The 20459-nt window shown below is 59.7% G+C and overlaps 3 protein-coding genes across 8 annotated transcripts; 1 reads left to right on the top strand and 2 right to left on the bottom strand.

Moving 5' to 3' along the window:
• Positions 1-96: 96 nt before the first annotated feature.
• CTSW (cathepsin W) lies at positions 97-3571 on the bottom strand. Of its 2 annotated transcripts, none has more exons than XM_045775739.2 (10): positions 3448-3571; positions 3081-3165; positions 2116-2229; positions 1571-1725; positions 1380-1476; positions 1201-1281; positions 971-1096; positions 710-774; positions 431-634; positions 97-349 (listed from the first exon to the last, which is right to left on the bottom strand). In XM_045775739.2, exons 1-10 carry the CDS (start codon positions 3532-3534, stop codon positions 239-241), a joined length of 1125 nt encoding a protein of 374 aa, XP_045631695.2. In that variant the 5' UTR covers positions 3535-3571; the 3' UTR covers positions 97-238. The 2 variants fall into 2 exon arrangements, with proteins under 2 accessions (XP_045631695.2, XP_087711166.1); XM_087855040.1 differs by having other exon boundaries at positions 439-634.
• A 3353-nt stretch (positions 3572-6924) lies between these two features.
• EFEMP2 (EGF-like fibulin extracellular matrix protein 2) lies at positions 6925-13280 on the top strand. Of its 2 annotated transcripts, none has more exons than XM_045775738.2 (11): positions 6925-7075; positions 7403-7520; positions 7750-7798; positions 8454-8660; positions 9275-9397; positions 9681-9797; positions 9944-10063; positions 11321-11440; positions 11528-11654; positions 11905-12100; positions 12980-13280. In XM_045775738.2, the coding sequence occupies exons 2-11, from the start codon at positions 7410-7412 to the stop codon at positions 13139-13141; spliced, it is 1332 nt and encodes a 443-aa protein (XP_045631694.1). In that variant the 5' UTR covers positions 6925-7075; positions 7403-7409; the 3' UTR covers positions 13142-13280. The 2 variants fall into 2 exon arrangements, with proteins under 2 accessions (XP_045631694.1, XP_045631693.1); XM_045775737.2 differs by having other exon boundaries at positions 6944-7075; positions 12983-13280.
• Positions 13281-13953: 673 nt separating this feature from the next.
• On the bottom strand, positions 13954-19451 carry MUS81 (MUS81 structure-specific endonuclease subunit). 4 transcript variants are annotated; one of them, XM_087855039.1, is made up of 17 exons: positions 19066-19451; positions 18849-18978; positions 18528-18613; positions 17880-17978; positions 17694-17762; positions 17395-17531; positions 17030-17119; positions 16777-16917; positions 16511-16606; positions 16299-16420; positions 16110-16207; positions 15486-15602; positions 15292-15387; positions 15000-15128; positions 14824-14927; positions 14219-14302; positions 13954-14127 (listed from the first exon to the last, which is right to left on the bottom strand). In XM_087855039.1, the coding sequence occupies exons 1-17, from the start codon at positions 19198-19200 to the stop codon at positions 14061-14063; spliced, it is 1800 nt and encodes a 599-aa protein (XP_087711165.1). In that variant the 5' UTR covers positions 19201-19451; the 3' UTR covers positions 13954-14060. The 4 variants fall into 4 exon arrangements, with proteins under 4 accessions (XP_087711165.1, XP_045631691.2, XP_045631692.2 ...); XM_045775735.2 differs by lacking the exon at positions 17030-17119 and having other exon boundaries at positions 17446-17531; positions 19066-19450; XM_045775736.2 differs by lacking the exons at positions 17030-17119; positions 17880-17978 and having other exon boundaries at positions 17446-17531; positions 19066-19450.
• Between the last annotated feature and the right edge of the window lie 1008 nt (positions 19452-20459).

The raw sequence follows: 20459 nt of genomic DNA, 5'->3' as shown, positions 1-20459 counted from the left end.
ACGTATAGGGATGTATGTGGACGGGGGCCCCACAGAGACTATAGGATGCGTCCGAGTATGGGGTGTCTGCTCTCCCCACCCACTTCCCCACCGCAGCTGAGTTCACTTGCAAGACAGGGAGCTCGTCTTGGTTTATTCAAGCCATAGCAAGATTAGGAGGACAGGCAAAAGCCTTGGGTCGGGTCAGCAAGGAGGCAGCGGGCCTGGCAGGAGAGGGCTGAGGCTCAGCCGCGCAGGCTCAGTGAGGACAGGACACTGGGCGCTTCTTCGCCGGTAGGTCCACGCGGGCCGTGAGCGGGTACTTGGTGATGCCGCAAGTGTTACTGCCGCGGTGCAGCCGGAAATAGCCCTAGGAAGTCCAGGGGACATCAGGGCCAGAAGGTGGGGAGAGGCCTGTCCTGCCCCGTCCCCTCAGGTAGATCACACTCACTTTCTCACCCCATTCAGCACCCCAGGAGTTCTTCAGGATCCAGTACGGCATTGGGTTGCGACGATGAGGCTGGGATGAGCCTGCCTCTGCCCGCCTCCCCGCCACTGACTTGCTCTTCCCAAAACCCACAAGCAGGACAGAATGGTCCACAAGCCGGGGGTCGCAGGTGGCGGGTGTGGCCTTGATCACACCCTTCTGGTATTGCTGCAAGGGCAGAGGGGCTGAGTCTGAGGCCACCTCCCCTGGATGCCCCTCCCCCCATTCCCAGCCCCCTCCCACCTGCAGGAGCTTCATGTTGATGGTTACAGTGATGGGGCCTTGGGTGGCCAGGTACCAGGCGATTCCTGGGGGTAGAAGGTGCGGTTAGGCCCTGCTTCCTCTGTGCCCCCTGCTCTTGGCTCGTGGTTCCACCCCCACCCCACCCCCCACATCTCTGTCCCTCCATCTCTGTTTCTCGCCCAGTCTTTTTGCCTCTGTCCTGGTCTGTCTGTCCCTGTCATTGTGCCCCCAGGCCGGCCCACGTCCCCGCTCTGCCCGCACTCTGCTCGTTATCCTCCAGCATGATGAAGTCCTGGATCCAGGCCACCTTCTTATAGTTCTTGGCCAGGCACTTGTGGGGTTTACTGTTCCCCCGGAATGGGTAGTCCTGTTCGCTGGCCAGCCCACCTGGGGATAAGCAAGGCCACGGTGGAGGCTCAGCTCCTGAACATCCCTACCCCCCCATCCTCACCCCTGCCCCCAAAAGCTGCCCAGAGAGGCAGGGCACTCACTGTTGTTGAGGACAGTTATGAACGCGTCCCAGACGAAGCCGCCCCTGCAGCCATCTCCACAGCGGCCACAGTCGAGCAGCTCTGGTGCAAGAAGGGACAATGTGGGCTGCCTGCGCCCTGGCCTCCCCCCGCCCTTTTCCCCCTTCTCCCCATCACATGCCCCCCTCTTTCAGCCATACCCTGCACAGAGACTTGCACAGACCGGTTGTATCTGATGCCCCACAGGGCCTCGACGTTGCCCGCCACGGCCATGGCCCAGCAGCAGTTGCAGTTTTCCTAGCCGGGAAGGGGGGCAGTGAGAAGGTGTCCGGGCCTCATCCCCCCCTCCTTCCGCCACCGAGGCTGGACTGGGCCAGATGGGGGCAGATACCTGCCGCTTGATGGGTGAGATGACGCCCTTCAACTTCCGCCAGTCACATCTGGGGGGCATTGACTCCCCCGACTCTTCAGACCCTACCTTTCTGCCCACACTGGGAGCCTCTCCCACCATCCTCCGGTGCCCGTAGAGCTGGCCAAACTCCTCCTCTGGGGGATAGACGGGGCCACCAGGGTTGCAATTTTGATCGCTTCTCCCTCATATTCTGCCTCTCCCACTCCAACCAGCCACATGCTCAGTCATTTGAGTCCCCATAATACCCTGGGGGATGAGCACAAGGGTATTGAGGCCCAGAGAGAAGCCAAGTTTCTTCCCGGGAACCATTCCCCTGCACTTGCTGCCTCATCCCTGAGCTGGACTAGGACCCAGACCCACCCCTGCTTTTTGTGATTCGGGGCAAGCAACCAGGCCTCTGGTCCTCAGGGTCCCTCTCTCTGGGAAATGAAAGCTGAAGGTCTGCCCTGTCCATCTGCCAGGATCCCTGGAGAAGCCTCTGCTTCCCCCCCACCACCACCTAGGGTCCTGGAAGTGTCCAGTACCTGTGAGGTCACTGAATGGAGTCACCCCAAACTCAGCAGTGCCCAAGTCTTCCGCCTCCAGCTGCTGAGCCTGGGCCAGGTTGCGTGCAAAGATGTCCAGGCGACGAGCATACTCTAGACCAGAAGGGGGTTGTTCGAGCCTCCCCCAGAGGCAGGAAGTGGCCACAGCCCGGGCATCCTCCCCCCCACACCCACCTAGGTGAGCACTGGCTCCTTTCTTGTGGCCGCCGCAGGCCCCACTGCAGACATCTGGGCCAAGGAAATGGCTCCCCAGCCCCTCTAGGGTTGGGTTTTCCCCGAAGGCAATAAGGGGGCATCTCTGCCTACCCACAGGGAAGACAAGTAAAGGGTCTGAAGGCGGAGTGACTAAGAAGGGAAAGGTGGGTAGTCAGAGACTGGCTTCCTGCAGGGTCATATTCTCCCCCTCCACTTCACACCTCTGACTGCAGGTTCCGAGCTGGAACATGATGAAGGTGGGGAAAGATGGGGGGGGGGGCGGGTACGGGCCCATGGCATGGGCAGCCTGGGATGAAAGGTGCCCACAGACCATACCCCTGTGGAAGGTGAGACCCAGAGAGCAGGAGCAGGGCTGGGACCTCATGGGCATGGAGAGTGAGTCCCCAGCTTGGGGGCAAGATGACTATCCTTGGTGTTTCCGAATGAACTCATGACTAGATGTAGTCTGCGTGCTGTGCAGAGTGACAGGAAAGTGGCTGTGGAAGTGAGGGGTCCTCTGGGGCTGGGGTAGACCCCCAGCAGCTGCTGCCTGCCCTCCAAGTTCATAGCAAAGCATGATCCTGTCCCCCACCCTGGGCATTTCGGAAACCAGGTAGTACACCCCCAGCACTGCCAGCTGTCCTGCTGAGTGGCTTTGGCCAAGCCCATTCCCCACCCTGAATCTTCATTTCCTCATCTGTTAAATGGGGGCTGGGGGTGGGACTGGAGATGTATGTGCCACATGATACCTTCTGGGTTTGAGTAGCTCCGGTTGTACTGGATCTGGAACAACGTGAAGACCTGTTTCAGCTCCAGCGGCTGCGGACCTGGGTCCTGGAGAGGAACCAAGAGGGCGGCAGAGAGCAAGTGAGGAGTCCTCGCTGAGACCACACCTTGCCTTCCAGCCACACAGGGATGGGGCTAGGGGATCAGCCGCTTAGCCTGCTCTGTCTCCCTGCGTTAGCGTGGGCTTCATGGCAATACGTCAATCACCTCCCCAGCCTCAGTTGCTCTCTCTGAGAAATGGGAGTAAGGCAATTGTTTCTGAAAGGGTGAGCCCCAGGCATGAGTGTTGGAGAGGGAAGAGCGTGGGAAGCAAAGGGGGGGAGCACTTACCTGGTTCCTGAGGGAGCCCTTGACGCCTTGGGCCAGGCCTGCCACCGACAGGGCCAGGAGGCAGGAAAGGTAGACAGTTGGTGCCATGGTGCTGTAGGCGAGAGTGCTGGGAGCAGGAAGCTGTACAGACCAAGCTGGAGGGGCTGAGAGGGCGGAGCTGGAGAAACCGCAAAGGAGAAACCAGGTTGAGAGGGGGAGGTGGACCCCTTGAGCGCAGAGCTGCCTCAGGCCTTCAGGCCTTTGTCCTATACAGCCCTCAGCCTGCCTGCCTCCCACTGCACCCTTCTTCTTTCTTGAGCAGAGCCCCTCTGCCCACCCTGTTCTGGGCAACTCTAGGGATACAAAGATGGATATGTCCTTACAGAAATAGGAATAGATCTAAGTGAGCAGGTGCCATATATGGCCATCAGTGTCGTGACAGGGAAGTCCAGGGAGCTGTGGGTGCCACAGGCTTCTAACCCCGGAGTGGGGATGGAGAGTGGTCATTGTCCCCTGGGGAAGCACTCTTGCTCATCCTGGGAAACTGAGTCGGCTCAAGGGTCATCCTCCAAGCCTTCCCCACTTCCCATCCTCTGGTGTAAGCTGCAGCCCCTTGAGCCCCGGCTGTGCCTGCGCACACTTGGTATCCGCATCCCGGCCACCCCAGAAGCCCCCGATGCTCCCGTGTCCTCAGCATCCAGGCCAGGCCTAGGCCCGGAGCAGGCTGGATGGGTGTTTGTAGACCTAACAATTGGTTGTCATGGGTTTTGTTTTCTTTTTTTTTTTAATATTTTATTTATTTGACAGCACAAGCAGGGGGAGCAGGAGAGCGAGGGAGAAGCAGAGCCCAAGGTGCGGCTGCATCCTGGGATCAGGACCTGAGCCAAAGGCAGACACTTAACTGACTGAGCCATCCAGGTACCCCGGTTGTCATGGGTTTTAAACAGGAGAGTTCAGGGTCTAGGGTATAGTAACTGCCAGCTACTGCCTCATCCTGTTCCTCATTCTTATCACAGTCTGGGGATGGGGATGAGCGGCCAGACGCAGTGCAGAAGGGATGAGAGCAGGGAAGCTCAGGGTCCCGGAGGTTAGGAGAAGCGCCGCGAGGAGGCAACTCCGAGTGGTGGGCATACTCACGCCTAACAGTGCAAAGACTCAAAAGTGAGTCATTCCCCTCTGGGTCTCAGATCCTCATCTCTAAGTGGCAACAAGTGCTTTGAGTGGGATGACTGTGGGCACCTGTGACCCTGGCTGGCACAGAATAGGTGTTCAAATGGTGGGTCCTTAATACTCTCCTCAGAGGCAGAGAGCCCAGAGAGTCTTGGAATCAGAGTGACTTGAGTTCACATCCTGTCCTTACTGTTCTGGCTGTTCCTGGACAAATCTCAGCCTCTCTCATCTGTGAAATAGGGTGATACCAGCACCCCTTCCCTGGCTTGGCAGGAGGATTACATGAGGTGCGTGTTGGTGCCTGGAAAGGTTACACCTTGATAATCAAGAACTACTATTTTTATTTTTTTTTTAAATAACAGCTTTATTGAGACATAATTGACAGGACGTAAAATTCAGCCTTTTAAAGTATACAGTTCACTGTAGCTCCTGGCTGGCTCGGTTGGAAGAACACATAACTCATAATCTCAAGGTTGTGAGTTTGTGCCCCGTGTTGGGTGCAGAGATTACTTAAATAAATAAAAATTTTTAAAAAACTTTATATAATTCAGTGGTTTTAGTTTATTTGCATAACTGAACCATCATCACCACCATCTGATTTCAGAGTATTTTCATCACCCGAAAAGAAACCCCATGTCCAGGAGCAGTCAGTCACCCGTTGTCCCCCCTTCCCCTGACAAACACTGATCTAACTTGTCTCCTCGATTTGTCTATTCGGGATGCGTCCTGTAAGTGGAATATGAGGATGTTTGTGTCTGGCTTCTTTCACCTAGGGTGATATTTTCAAGACTCATCCTTGTTTTAGCACACATCAGGACTTCATTCCTTTTATGACTGAGTAGCACTCCATCCTGTTACCACAGTTTGTTTATCCATTCATCAATTAATGGACATTAGATTGTTACTACATTTTGGTTCTTACGAATAGCGTTGCTATGAATATTGTACATAGATCTTTTTGAGTGGACATATGTTTTCAATTCCCTTGGGTATATACAGGGGAGTGAAATTTCTGGGTCATGTGGTAACATTTTGAGGTCCCGCCAAACTTTTCCAAAGAAGACCATCTTACATTCCCACCCGCTGTGTATGAGGGTTCCAATTTCTCCATATCCTCGCCAGCACTTGTTATTGGCTGTCTTTTGGTTTTAAAGAGCTATTACTTTTAGCATCCTCACCTCCGGGGCTGGGAAGGATCTGGGGGGTAGAGGGGATGCACTCTCCAATTCACCTTGAACCCCAAGGGCTGACCTCGGGACCCACGTGCCCCCATCAGCACACCCTCTTCCTGGGCGGGGCTGCACTGGGGGCGATCGTGAGGATAAACAAGGGTGGGAAAGGGAAGGGAGGGCTCAGCAGTTCCCGCACTTAGTCTGCCCCCCGGCGGGAGCTCCCAGGACACGCGGCCCTTTCCCGTCTGGCCCCGCCCTGAGACGTGGGCAGGAGGAGACCCCGCCCCTTCCTGGGAGCCAACTCCGCCCAAACTCCGCCCCAAAAGGCGCGCCCTCTGCTTGAGAAAGAAGGCAAAAACCCCGAAGTTGGGGGCGTGGGGGTGGGGACCCGTTTGGAAGGAGGGTGGGTAAGGCACTGGCACCGGACCCTGGCGTCCTGTACGCGCAAGTTCAGCCCTGCCTGCCTTCTCAGGGGCTTCCATTCATTCTGGGCCAAAAAGCAATGCGGACCCCGTTCCCAAACTGTTGTAGTTCCGCGGAGCGAATGTTGGCAGGAGGCCGTCCTCGAGTGAAGGGACCACCTGGCTGACAGCCTTAGGGATGGAGAAGAGAAGGGACAGAGATGAACATTTCTGGGCCCGGGAGCGTCTTGTCCTCGGGCGAGGGTCTAGGGACCCTGAATGCAATTCTGGTATTCTCAGAGTGACCGTCCGGGGGCACAGAACAAAATTCTGGAGGGCGTAGAGCGAGGGTCTGGAAGCCCCAGGATTAGGTGGGGTCCAGGTGCCCAGGATGACATTCTGGGAAGCGCAGGGTGTGGAGGCCCCGGCATTAAGATGTGGGTGCACAGGGTGGACTTCTAGGAGCCCAGATTAGGTAGGGTCCAGGTGCGCAGGATGACATTCTGGGGTGCGCAAAGTGAGGGCCTAGGGGCTCCCGGGTGAGTCTGAGGGGCCTGGCATCAAGGCCATGCCCCCAGGATGGGGAGCTAGGGGGACCCTGGCCCTGCGCCGGGAGGCGGCTCCGGGCAGCGCCGCGGGGGACCGGGTGGGGGCCTGCGGCTGGCCGGGGGCGGAGAAGCGGGGGGTCGGGGTCCCTCCCCCTGGCGCGGGCTCAGGAATCCGCCGAGGGGCGGGCGGAGGCGCCGGGGTGGGCCGCGCCGCGGCGGGCGGGCGGGCGGGCGGGGGGCGCTTCCTGGGGCCGCGCGTCCAGGGAGCTGCGCCGTCCGCCCGTCCGTCTGCCCGCAGGCACTGCCCCAACCAGCCAAGCCGCCGGAGACGCGGGCCGCGGGGGCGTCGCGGGCTCAAGTGAGTGGCCGTCCGTGGGGGGAGGGCGCGAGCCTGAGTCTCGGCCGAGTCGGCGTCAGCGCAGAGCCGAGAGGCCCGCGCTTCTCGGCCCGCGCCACTGGGGGACCGGGCGGGGGCGGGGCGGCCCCGGACGGCTGGGCCCCGAACCCTGGCCTGCGGGAGGAGTGGGCCCTCGGCCCTGGGAAGCTCCGGGGCCCCAAGCCCAGTCCCGAGCGGGAGGCGGCTGGGGCCAGGGTTCTGAGTCCTGGTTCGGGGAATGGGGGGTGCGTGGCAGAAGCGCCCTGACCCCCCTCCCCCCACCACCCCTCCACCGCCACCACCTCCCAGCCCCAGGATGCTCCCCTTCGCCTCCTGCCTCCCCGGGTCTCTACTGCTCTGGGCGCTGCTGCTGCTGCTTTTGGGGGCAGCGTCTCCCCAGGATTCGGAGGAGCCCGACAGCTACACGGTGGGGACAGTGGGGCCACTGGCCTGGGTTGGGCTGGGTAGGGACACAGAGACCAGGATCCTGGGGTGGCTGCTGCTGGGGAAGATTCTCCCCTCCCTTGGTTGGTGAAGCAGCTGGGGGCCATTGTTTGGAGCAGGCTGGGAGGGTGGCCAGGCTCAGGCCCTGATCTTGGCCTGGTCATTTGAAGGGGACTGGGGATGACTACTGGTCATCTGTGGTCCCTTTGTAGGAATGCACAGATGGCTATGAGTGGGACCCTGACAGCCAGCACTGCCGGGGTGAGTGTGCCACCGGGGTGACTGACCCACCCCCAGGAATGGGGAAAGGGATTGTCACCTTAGCTCCAAGAGCAGCATCGGGGAGCCAGATGACCTGTCCTCTGCCCAGCTTGGCTTGGTAGAAGCCAGCTCTGATTCTCTGGGGGCTTGCTCAGCTAGGGGTGGAGAAGCCATGCAGGCCCCTCCCTCTCAGAGAAACCCAGGGCACCCTGCCCCCACCCCTCAGTAGCCCGAAGAACAACAGGGCACTGCCCAGAGGAGCTGGGTCTTGGATACCTCTAACCACTCCCCTATCAAGCTTTGTCCCATCATGTCCTGGGAGCGCAGTGTCTGTGGGGTGGGGGTGAGGAGTCCTTACCTGCACGTCACTCTTGGGCTGAGCCAGGGCCAGGGCTTTGGGGAGGGCTTTGGGGAGGGTCCCCCAAGAGGGGACAAGAGTATGGGGGTGACTATGGGAACAGTCACCCTGCCCCACCATCAGCCCTGGCAGGCCTTAGGAGGGGGTCCTGGGCAGGCAACCTTGGCTTGTTGAGTAGAGAGAGAAGGCCTTGCCTGGGTCACACAGCTTATAGAAGGCCGAGCTGGGCTCTTGCCTGCCACCCACCTCACAGCCAGCCCAGGAGACTGGCTGTGCCCAGCAGGCCCCTTTTTGCAGATGTCAACGAGTGCCTGACCATCCCCGAGGCCTGCAAGGGGGAGATGAAATGCATCAACCACTATGGGGGCTACTTGTGCCTGCCCCGCTCAGCTGCCGTCATCAATGACCTGCATGGCGAGGGACCGCCACCACCAGTGCCCCCCGCTGAACACCCCAACCCTTGCCTACCAGGCTACGAACCTGACGAGCAAGAGCGCTGTGTGGGTGAGTGAGGGTCCCCTTAGCACCAGGGCTTTCAGTCCTCCTCCCAGGCACCTATCATTGCGTCTTAAAAACTCAGACCTCAGTTTCTCCCTTGCCCAAAAGGCTCCTCAAGGCTACTGGGATTGCCATCCGGTTCCTCACTTTGTGTGGGGCCTGCCGCAGGTGGTCCCGGCTCCTGTCCCACTGCTCCCGGCTCCTGTCCCACTGCTCCAGCCCGCATCTGGAACCCCTTCTCAATTGCTGGAGACCCACTGCCAGAGCTCTGCCTCTCAGCTTCTGCCCCCTACCCTCTTCCTGATCTGAACCCCACCCCTGGGGGCCATGGGCCTTGGAGGAAGGCCCTGGAATCAGCGTTCCTGGGAGTCTGGGCAGGGCCTTATCTCCTATGCACTTCTAGCATGGGATCTCGCAGGTTAGGGGTGCCTCTCCTGTTGGCTCCCAGTCCCAGGCTGATGGACTGTTATTTGTGCTGTCGGGAGGGTCTAATCCATGTGCTTCTTTCTTGCGAGTACCAATTATCCACGCACGTGACCTGTGTCCTCCCGTGCGGAGGTGTCTGTCACGTTGGGTAGTGCATGGGCCCTCAGGCGGGGGCTGAGTGGTGTCTTCTGCAGACGTGGACGAGTGTGCCCAGGCCTTGCATGACTGCCGCCCCAGCCAGGATTGCCATAACCTGCCCGGCTCTTACCAGTGCACCTGCCCTGACGGCTACCGCAAGATTGGGCCTGAATGTGTGGGTGAGTCCGGGGAAGAGCCTCTCTAGTCCCTGCTCCGTGCCCTTGGCCTGGCTCTCACCTTAGCACCTGACCCCCATACCAGCCCACTGTCAGTGTCGGCCCTCGTCCCCTGCCACCTCTGCCTTCCTGTCACTGGTCCCAGGACTGTGAGGGTCTATGTGTGAGTCCTGGCTGACCTGGCCCAACTCAGCCACCCCAGACCCAGGCGAGACTATGGGTGGGGAGGCCATGAGTCCCAGCTGACCCGTGCCGTCTGCTCCCTCTGCCCCCGCCTCCCTCCCAGATATAGACGAGTGCCGCTACCGGTACTGCCAGCACCGCTGCGTCAACCTCCCCGGCTCCTTTCGCTGCCAGTGCGAGCCGGGCTTCCAGCTGGGGCCGAACAACCGCTCCTGTGTAGGTGAGGCTGGGCTAGGCCAGGCTCCTGGGTCCCAGGCAGGGCGGTGTGGGGCGCCGGAGCTCTCTTTTTGACCAGCCTAGGGAAAGTGGGTGCTCTGGGTGGCTCCTTGGCTTTCATGCCTCCTGTTTTTTCCCCTGAACCCCCAGACGTGAACGAATGTGACATGGGGGCTCCATGTGAGCAGCGCTGCTTCAACTCCTATGGGACCTTCCTGTGTCGCTGCCACCAGGGCTATGAGCTTCATCGGGATGGCTTCTCCTGCAATGGTGAGAGCTCCCCCTCTCCCCTGGGCTCCTCCATGGGTCCCCCAGGCCCTGTGTCATGCTGTGTGTCCTGCCACACTCCTCCATTTGATGCCTCCATGTCCCATCCATTCTGCACCCTCCTGCCTCCTCTGTATTCCACCCCTGGCTAGTTGTAGGGCACCTGCAGACCTGCCCAGCAGACCTCCCAGCCTGGGCGGGCGGGGGGGCGGGGGAAGCATGGAGAGGAGCAGTAGGGAGCACTGAAGCTCAGTGGGGAGACTGACAAGGATGTGAGTGCTCCCCTCTTTGGGAGTGAGGTGGACCTGCTTTCAAATCCTGCTAGGGCCCACCACTCTTTCGAGCCCATTTCTTCTTCTGTAAAATGGGTTGTCTTGAGGACGAAGCAGGACAATAACAAGACAGGCTTCATCAAGTCCCAAGCCAAACGTTTTAAAAGCAAACTACTGTTTTTGAGAAACTTCCCTATGCAGTGCTTTTCCCTTACATACTTGGCCTCGTTTAATCTAGCCAGCAATCTTATGATGAAAGTATGAATTTTTCTTTCCTCTGCAAAACAAGGACGGTAATGTCTCCCTCGAGGTGTTTGGGGGAAGATTGTTAAAAAAAAAAAAAAAAAGTAAGCGTGAAGTCCTTCAACGAAGAGAGGTTAAGTGACTTGCCCAAGGCCATACAGCTAGGGTGAGGTGGCACCAGGGTTCCACTTTGGACTTCTCACTCCTTGTCAGCTGGCCAGGTACCCTGTTTATGTTATGCTTCGCTGCTGTACGGCCCCATTAGTACCTGGCTCGGTGCTAGGCAGCATGAGGGTAACCAGAGCAGGAACCTGTGAGCTCGCGGTTGGCAGGAGGAGGCTGTAAGCTTAGGCTGGTTGTGGGATGCAAGAATTGGGCAAGTTACTGAAAACCGTAACAGGTTGGGCCCTCAAGGCTCGTCTAGTCTAACCCATTCATTTTACTGACAGGGACATTGAGGTGCCCCAAACTCGGTCAGAACTTAAAAACCAAGCCTCTAGATTCACAGTGCTTCCATTTGGTATTGTCTTGCCGTGCTGGGGCAGAGAGGGCTGGGAGCTGGGCAGTCTGGGCAGACCGTTCTTTGAATCCTCTGTCCCCTTACTGAGCTTTGCAGGGTTTGTCTCGCCCGCCTGTCTTTCCATACTGAGCCTAACATACGGCCGGGCTCTCTCTGTAAACCTTTGTGGGACTGAACTGAGAGGATTGCCCCTGGTCCAGAGCCCTCGTCCACACTCTCCCTCAGATATTGATGAGTGCAGCTACTCCAGTTACCTCTGCCAGTACCGCTGTGTCAACGAGCCTGGCCGCTTCTCCTGCCACTGCCCTCAGGGCTACCAGCTGCTGGCCACGCGCCTCTGCCAAGGTACAGGTGGCCCCGGTGGGGCGGGGAGGGTGGTATCAGGGGCTGGTGGCCTGATGTCTGGGTTCCAGCCCCTTTCCCCTGACACAGACATTGATGAGTGTGAGTCGGGCGCGCACCAGTGCTCTGAGGCCCAAACCTGTGTCAACTTCCACGGGGGCTACCGCTGCGTGGACACCAACCGCTGCGTGGAGCCCTACGTCCAGGTGTCTGACAAGTGAGTCGTCGCGACGCCGGACCACCCTGCAGAAACTGCAACTCCCAGAGGGCTCTGCGGCTGACGGCCTGCCATTGGGGCAGGCTAGAGCCTCGAGGGCCTATGGGAATTGTAGTCCTTCATGACTAAACCATGCGAATCGTTCTAGCAGGAGTGGGAGGATCCATTGGGGATCTCTATTTTTAGGGGAGGGGCCAAATTTGGGGTATGGGCCAGGACCTCATGTGTGTCCCCATTTCGGGGTCTCTAGTCGCTGCCTCTGTCCGGCCTCCAACCCCCTGTGCCGGGAGCAGCCTTCGTCCATCGTGCACCGCTACATGAGTATCACCTCGGAGCGGAGTGTGCCCGCGGATGTGTTCCAGATCCAAGCGACCTCCGTCTACCCGGGCGCCTACAATGCCTTTCAGATCCGCGCGGGAAACTCGCAGGGGGACTTCTACATTAGGGTAAGGCTTTCCCCTAATTGCAGCCCTCAACTGACATGCCTAATCCAAAATTGAATTCCAGGAAACCTTAAGTGGGAGACTCGGCTTTACCACCATGTCCCGCCTCTTCTCTCAAAGCCCCACCCCCCGGGAGGTGGAATTTCTGTAGAAAGGTAGGGGTATTCTAAATTCCCTGGGTACAAACTACCCGTCGTTAAATGCAATTCTCACGAGGCACTTGGACACTGGGGTTTGAGTCCCTGCACTGGTTTCCGTATGTGGCCTCGGTTTCTTCACCTTTAGAACAAGGCACTGGCATGAGAGGCCTGCCCAGGTAACAGACACAGCAGAGTCTGGGGAAGGGAAGCAGATGGAGCTGGGCCTTGAAGAGAGGCAGCAGGGGTTGGTGTGGGGGCCTGGGGTCCAAGAATCCAGCTCTCTGCTGGTGGAGCTATTAGGAAGGAGGGGCCCAGGCGTGATTCACAATGAGAGGGGTCCAAGGGTTTATCTGATATCAGTCCTTGTTTTCTCTTTCTGAAATCGGATGCTCTGAAGGGAAGTCGGCCTGCTCTGGGTCACCAAAGGCCCCACCACTCCCCAGAGTCTCCCACCTGGCCTTGAATCATCAGTTGACCCCGGTTAGACAAAAGAACTAGACGGGAAGGGTGGGAAGAACTCCAGAGGGAGATTTCTGAGGGCAGGAGCCTGGGTGCACCAGTCAAGATGTCAAGGGTATCACAGAGCCGGATGAGAGCCTGAGGTCACAGCCTGGCGGGCTCTCGACTTCACAGCCAACTGCTTGTGGGTTCATGATACGGGACAGGGAGGGGATGCCGGGGCAGGGTCTTGACATGTAGCTTGACGCAATCTACATGTCCCCCCCTCCACTGTGCCCTGCAGCAGATCAACAATGTCAGCGCCATGCTGGTCCTCGCCCGGCCTGTGACGGGCCCCCGGGAGTACGTGCTGGACCTCGAGATGGTCACCATGAACTCCCTCATGAGCTACCGGGCCAGTTCTGTACTGAGACTCACCGTCTTCGTGGGGGCCTACACTTTCTGAGGAGCGGGTGGGAGCCCTCAGGGAGGGAGAGGCTTCCTGCAGCCCAAGAGCCTGGGGCTCAAGGATGACTGCTTGGCTGCGCGGGCAGATGCTGTTGTGAAGAGGGGAAAGAGAAAGGCAATAAAGGGAGAAAGAAGGAGTCCTGGCGGCTGAGGTGGGTGGGTCACACTGTAGTGAACCCTGGACTGTGGAAGGGGTCAGGCTGTGGGAGGCGGGCCAATCACCCAAAGCGGGGGTGTCTCCGTTCAGGCTCAGGGGGCCCCAGAGACAGGAGCTGCGAACTGCATCCCCAAGGCACGGACTGGTCCACGTACCACGCACATCAGAATCACTCTGAAAAGGAAGGAGGTACTAAGGCTGCAGACTCCAGGACCCAGCCCAGGAACTGGGGTTTGACTGGTTGCAGGGGACCTGGGAAGCCCCACTGTAGACAGTGGAGGCCTTGGGTTTCAATCCCCGCTTGGCCTCAGACTATCGATTTGGCTAAACCCTGGCAGCTTCCCGGGCCTCAGTTTTCCAATCCATAAAACGAGGCAATTAGACTATGAGTGCTTTCCACACATTTCTTTTCCAAAACACAGAACCTGTTATCGAAGGAAATGTGATGTCATCAGGGAACTCTGATGACATAAACTAGATTCAAAGTTGCAGCGCCTCACTGACGCCATCTCCCTGGTGGTCTCGATGCTTCCCCGGGGAACCCCAGGGTCCCGAGGAGCTCAGTTTAAAAACCACCGGACCTGCCGGTCTCCCCAGTTCCCGTCTGGACACTTCACAAGGCCGCCGGGGCCTGGCACCATCTCCATAATACATAAAGCTGCAAATACTTTTATTTTTATTGTAGCCCAACAGATTCAGAGTAAAACGCTGGCTAGCCTGTGAAGGGGGGCGGGGGGTACAGTCAGCCTCACGGCGTAGCTCAGGTCAGGGGGCCGGAGCAGCAGTAGAGCTGGGACAAGGTCTTGCTCAGAGCGGGCCCCAGATTCCTGCACAAAGAGAGAGGCAGGTGAGCGTCAGGCGTGGGACAGAGCACCCCAGTCCCAGCCACTCCCTCTGGGCTCTTTTCCTTGCCGTCACCTCTGCAGTTGGCCACATTTGACGGTGCTCAGCAGCATCTCCTGTTCCTTGGGGGTGGCACAGGCGTCATAGGCGGCCAGTAGGCTGGGGGGGTGGATTGGGGTGTTTGAGTTTCTAAAGCTTGACAACAGCAGGACAGCTGGCCCACTCTGGGTGGCTAGGCCACTATCATGGGAGACAAGCAGAAGGGGCCAGCAAGGGGTGGAGGACTTGGGACCGCTGCTGCACTCCCTGAGCCCAGCATTCAAGGCCCTATTCCATCCAGCTCGCTCTCCCTTCATGCGGCTGCAAATGTTCTCCAGGTATGGCCATTCTTGGCCCTGTCTTCCTGGCCCAACCCCCTCCTCCGGAAGCCTTCTCTGCTACACTGGGTGGAAGGTCTCCCTCCCTCCTGTGGGCCCCCCCCAGTGGCTGAGATCCCGTCTGGTCCTAGCTGGCTCTGTCTGCCTTACCATCGGACCTCCGTGAGCGCAGTCGGGTCCATCCATCTCTGGGTATGTCCAGCCCTCGCAGAGCCGGACCCCTCCACAAAGCATGGCTAGAGCTCAATTCCACGCAGGTAGGGCAGGGGCAGAGGGCCCCCGAGGAGCTCTGGGGGGGCCTACCTGGCAGGGGTGCTGTACTGGTCCACGATGGCTGCTGCCTTCTCCCCACTCACTCCGCGCACCTGCATCAGCTGCCGAGCGAACACCTCCCTCACGGACTGCGCCTGGGATGGGGGAGGGCTGGTCAGGAGGGGGCCGGGGCGGGCCCCGTGAGGAAGACTGGGTGGAGACAGTACCTTGTTCTTGATGGCCCCTGCGTTGAAGTCGTTGAAGGTGAGGAGTGAGCAGAGAGGATTTGGGGAGGACCCTGGCCTTGATTCTGGGTCACCTGAGGCTCCCCAGGGGCGACTGCTGAGCGTATGGCCCTGAGGAAAGAGGGAACTGAGGCCAGGACAGAGCTCTAGGGGACCACGCCCAGCCAGTCCTTGCCCAGTCCTAGGCCTCCGTGGGCCAGCCTGAAGAACAGGGATCTGGCTCACTCCACTTCCCCGGGGAGCACGGGGCCCGAGGACACGTGCACCCCCTCACCTGGTAGAGTCTCTGCAGGCCCCGCGTCAAGAGGGCCAGGTAGGCAGCCGACTCCTTAATGTCCGCCGTGCGCTTCACGAAGAAGCCATCGATGACCTGGGGAAGAAGAACCCACCCAAGCGAGGAAGGGGACTCCTGGCTGGAGCCGCGGACTGCGGGGTCCCTGCCAGGCTGGCCTGGCCCCCCTGGCTCACCTGAGTGTTGGTGACAGCCTGCAGCAGCGTGCTCTCAGGAAGGCTGAGGCGGTCCGCTGAGCCGTGCTCCTCCACCAGGTACACGCGGTGGCCCAGGCCGCAGCGCTTCAGCCGGAACTGGGGAGACAGAGGGGCAGGTGCCAGCTGTCCGTCATGTCACCCTCGAAATCGTCACGGGTCCTCCCTCGCTTCTCTGCCTGTCTCAGAGGACCTCCCCCTTGCTCACGCTGTCACCTTTGCCCAGAAAAGCCTTCCACCATTTCTGAATGACGTCCGCTCTTCAAACCTCTCTTGGCCTACACGTGGTCTCTGACTATGCGGTCAGCCCAGAAGCCAGTGCCTAGACTGAGGTCTGGGTCTTGTTTAGCCTGGATTGCAGGGCCTGGCCGCTCAAGGAGTCTGGAACATGCTCCTCAACCCAGCCCAGTCACCCTGCGCGTCTACTGGGCACCTGCAGGGGCCCGAGGGTTCTGATCTGGGGCTGCCCGGGGGCAGCTCTCATGGGGGTGTGGCTATGGGAGCTCTGCCTTGAGGCCAGCCCAAAGTGCCCCAGACACCCCTGGGCTGCAGAGGGGCCCTAGGGCAGACAGGGAACGGGGAGCACGGCGAGGCCAGTCTAGGAACCTTCTGCTCGTGGAAGCGGCCATCTATGATGCTGCTACACAGGTCGTCCAGCCGCTTGCGCTCCACGACATGGTCCAGGACGAGCTCCCCAGGTCTTGCTGCCAGGAGGCCAAGAAAGGTCCGATTGGCTTGCATCCCCCCCCACCAGGCCCAGCCTCTGATAGCTGCCCTTGTGCCCATACCCCTCACCTGGGTCCCTGGGCCTGGTCTCCTGGGCCACCCACACGAAGTCCCCGACATGCAGTTTGCGCACCGTGTGGGTCACATGCAGCCGCTGGAGCTCAAGGAGCAGCCCTGGCCTGTGCCCCGCCCTGGAGTTGAGACAGGAGGCCCAGATCAGGGCAGGCCCCTTGCCACCACCCCAGCATCCTCTCCTTTGCTCCCCCCCCCCCCCCACTTACCCCTTGGCTTCACCAATGTCCACACACAACAGCACCCTGTACTCTCCAGGCCCGAGCTCCAGCGGTGGCTGCTGGGCACTCCCTTCGCTGGCGCCACTACGGGGGGCGAGGGGGGTGTTGGTGTGTCTGAGGCCGGAACACAAGTGCCAGGCATTCCCCCACCCCCGGCAAACCACAGTGGGTGGGGCAGCTCAGCTATAGATGTTTGGCCTCATTTTTGGGACCCCTCTTGCTCCCCTGTTGTTCCCCTCCCCCCTCCTCCTCACAGCTCAGCAGAGGCTGCTCCTGGCACTTCTGGCTCCTCTCCAGGGGGCTCCTCTGGCCCGATGTCCACATTCAGTGAGCTCAGGCCCTCTGACTCAGCAAGCTTCTGGGCCAGCTCCAGGCCCTCCGGAGTCAGGGAGTACCTGGTAGATGAACACAGATCTCCCTTTTTCACTCACACCTGGCAGGCTCTCCTGCCTGCCCCCAGCTCGGCGGGTCTCACCAGCCTTGGCGACCCCTGCACAAACAAGTCACCCCCAGGCTGTGTTCTCGTTTCTCAGATCAGCCTCCTTTGGACCTGCCCAGGGACGTTTCTCAGTCTGCAACAAGCACATCTCAGAGCACCTTTCCCTCCTGTCTGGACTGTTGCTCCTGCGTCTCTCCCCGCTCAATTCTAAGACGTGTCCAAATGCTGTGTCCTCAGCAAAGGCCGTTCTGCTCTTCCAGTGACCTGTGGACCCTCTCCTCCCCACTACCTACTGCTTGGTCTCTCAGATCCTCTTGGTACTCCAACGGTATGGGCTCCCGGGAGTAAGGCCTCCCTTCCCACACCCATGTCAACAGCACGAGGCCTGCAATTTGCTGGGTGATTATAGGGCCCCCCACAGAACATCATGCACTTTCTTCCCCCCCTACACACACCTCCTGCCTCCCCCTGTAGTTGACCCCACCTGGCTGGCCGATGTGTCCTGAGAACCAGGTTTCTGTAGAGGAGGGACCGGAGGGCTGGCCAGGGCCGAGTACTCCCGGGGGCCACCTGTCCATAGGGGAGGAAACCCTTAGAAAGCTCCCGGTGCCACCACAAGTCCAACTCCCTGGGCCCCAAACCACTGCTTGCTCCCAAGAAGAGAAGTCTCTGGTGGGCTTAGGATCTGATCCACAGCCACTCGGCTCCCTCCTTTCCCACCTCAGGGCTCACCCTGGGAGCTTTCTGGGCACACCTCTGCAGCAGCTCCTCCTTGGTTAGGAAGTTGTGGCCACTAGGATTCTGTAACCAAGGCAGAAATGTAACCAAGGTAGGTTCAGTGCTGGGGCCGGCCTCCTCCAGGAGCCTCAGGCCCCACTGCCTGGGTGCTCCTGACTCCCAGGACGGCCAAGAGCTCACCAGGTGCTCCCGGTAGAGCAGTAGCAGCACTGCGCGTGCGCCCGAGTGCCGCGCAGGCCAGTAGCTGCCTGAGCTTCCTGCTTTGGGCTGGGCTGGAATCTGAAAGATACACCGAGGCTTTGAATATGGAAACCAATCAGCCATCGTGAACTGAATCCCTGGCAGGGCTGAGGGTCGGGTTCTGTCTCAGCAGGCTACATGGCTCTGAACAAGTCCCTCAGCCGCCTCTCAGTTTCCCAGTCTGGAAAATGGGTCAGCTGACGGGATGACCTGTAAAACTGGGATGAGACAGTGGGATGGTTGTGGGGGTGGGAGTGGGGTGAGGGGTGTAATCTGCCTGGCCCAGCCTCAGTTCTACCATCCCTTGCAGAACAGAGGTGGTAAGGCAAGAAAAGCCAATAATAGCCATCCTCAGGACTTACTGGGCTTGGCCCCCTAAATAGCCTGATCATGGAACGCTCACCTGACTATTATCATTCAATATCTCCATCTACAGAGAAGAAAACTAACTACCAGAGTAGTTCATCTGCCCACGGCCAGGCATCACTGATGGCAGATCTGGACCCAGGCCTGCCAAGTCCCCCAAGCCAGAAAACCTTACTCCTAGTGCTCCCACTTTCCTTTTAACTCCCCTCGCCCACTTCTCACTGGCATGGAAGAGTCCTGGACTCTGGCAAGGGGCCCTTCCCGGGCTGGACTCTTCTCTCCAGATGGTGAACTCGGGGCATGGTCACCTGCGGGAGCAGAAGAGAGTCAATGCCACGGAATCCAGCAGGCGGGAAGGTCTGGGACGCTGCCAGCTCATGTGGTAGGTGAGAGGGGTGAGGTTCTGCAAGTCAGCCACTAGCCTGAGGTCAAACAGCAACTTGGACGTGAGTGGGGAGCCTGAAGCTAAGGTATCCCAGGTGGTTACGGAAGCTGCGCCTCGGGGAGGCTCAGGGGACCACCGACCCTGACTCCAGAGCTCACCGCCTGCTGTTTTGTGCTGCTGCAGCCGCTGATCCAGCATACGGCAGAGCCCGTCTCCGAAGTGCTGTAGGATCTTAGCTTCCTTGCCGCTGCGCAGAGGCAGTGGGTACCGCCGGAGGGAGCGCAGCGCCTGGCGGGGCACGGGTAGCGTACCGGGTCAGGGCGGGCCTCGTTGTCTGGCTCCGCCCGCACCTGTCCGCCGCCAGCTGGGACCCACCTTCTGAAACACGAATTGCGTGCGGCGCCCCCTACTGGCTGCCTCGTCCCGCCATTCGGTTAGCCAGCGTACGAAGAGTGGGTTGGGGCAAACCGGCAGCGGGCGTTTCCGGCCCAGGCGGACCGGCGCTGCCATTAGCCTCAGGGCGGGTCCTCTGGCGCCTCGCGCCGACCCGACTGAGAAGCCGCCAGTTCTGGAGACGGGATTCGAACACCTGGCTCGGAAGCCTGAGGGCGGGACCTCTCCAATCACGTGGCCCCACGCGGGGTACTAACTAGAGAACAGCCTCCTGATGCCCTCCCCGCCCCTGCACTACTCTAAGTGGTTGGTGCCGAATACTTTCTCTACGGCCTTTCACCCCCTCGCCCCTCCCGGCCCAAACCCGCCTTTTGGACCAGCCCCACCCAGACCCCCAGAGCCTTGACCCGCCCCTTCCTCCCATCCCAGATTCGAGAGCGGGGTCCTTTTTGCGCGGGACAGGAAAGCCGACAGCGCCCGCGTGTGGCTGGGAGGGCTGGCTGGGGGTGGTGCTTAACATCGAGGAACCTGAGGCTGTCAGTTTCAGTCTCACCTTTGCTGAGGATGCTGGAGAGGGACTGGGCTTCTGAAAAGCCCAAAGGCTGGGAGTGGAGGGGTGGAGAACAAATGAGTGCAGGCATATTTGTAGGAGGGACATCTAGAAAGGGGTATAGGGGATGAAGATATAAAGGTAATGTAGGAGGAGCTAAAGGACCCTCCGAAGAAAAGGTGATCCCGAGCTGGGGTGGGGGAGCGGGGTGTGGAGATCCAGCAGTGGGGGAGGGGCGCGAAGTCGGGGACATTCAGGGAAGGCCAAAACTAGGAGGACAGAGGGGAACGGAGAACGAGTAGAAGGCGGACAAATAGGAGGTGCCGGGCCTCAGGGCGGGGGTAGGGGTCCGAGATGGGCGCGTGGTTAGATTAAGGGGAGCAGACTGGAGGTAAGAGTCCGGACGGAGGTCGAAAGGGAGAACACATAGTCGTTTTTGTAACTCATTGGAGGGGGAGACCCTCAAGGAGGCTTAGGTTTACCCTTATTCAAAAGGGTCCGAGGTTGAAGGACACCTACAGCCGAGTTCGGCTCGAGGATTTCGCCGGGGAGTTACATTCTCCCACAGCTGTTTTACGGAAGTCACGAGGAGCTGGGGCCTTCGAGGAGCGGAGAGGAGGGCACCGCAGCTCCAGGCCCGCCCCTCCAGACTCCGCCCAGCCACGAACCCGGCCCCCCCACCGCCCCCAGCCAGCTCCGAACTCCCGCCTCCCTCCCAAGGCTGCCTTATAAGGAGCCTCCTTCGGGCGTTCGGGTTGGCCCCACCCCCTCTAGTCTCTTGTCCTAATAAGGACATCTAGGGCATCCCGTGGCTACGGGCGGGTGG

Source organism: Ursus americanus, chromosome 24, assembly GCF_024610735.1.
Source record: "Ursus americanus isolate L20-20 chromosome 24, mUrsAme1.1.p, whole genome shotgun sequence".
NCBI lineage: Eukaryota > Metazoa > Chordata > Mammalia > Carnivora > Ursidae > Ursus > Ursus americanus.
This window is presented reverse-complemented; position numbering and strand designations above follow the sequence as displayed.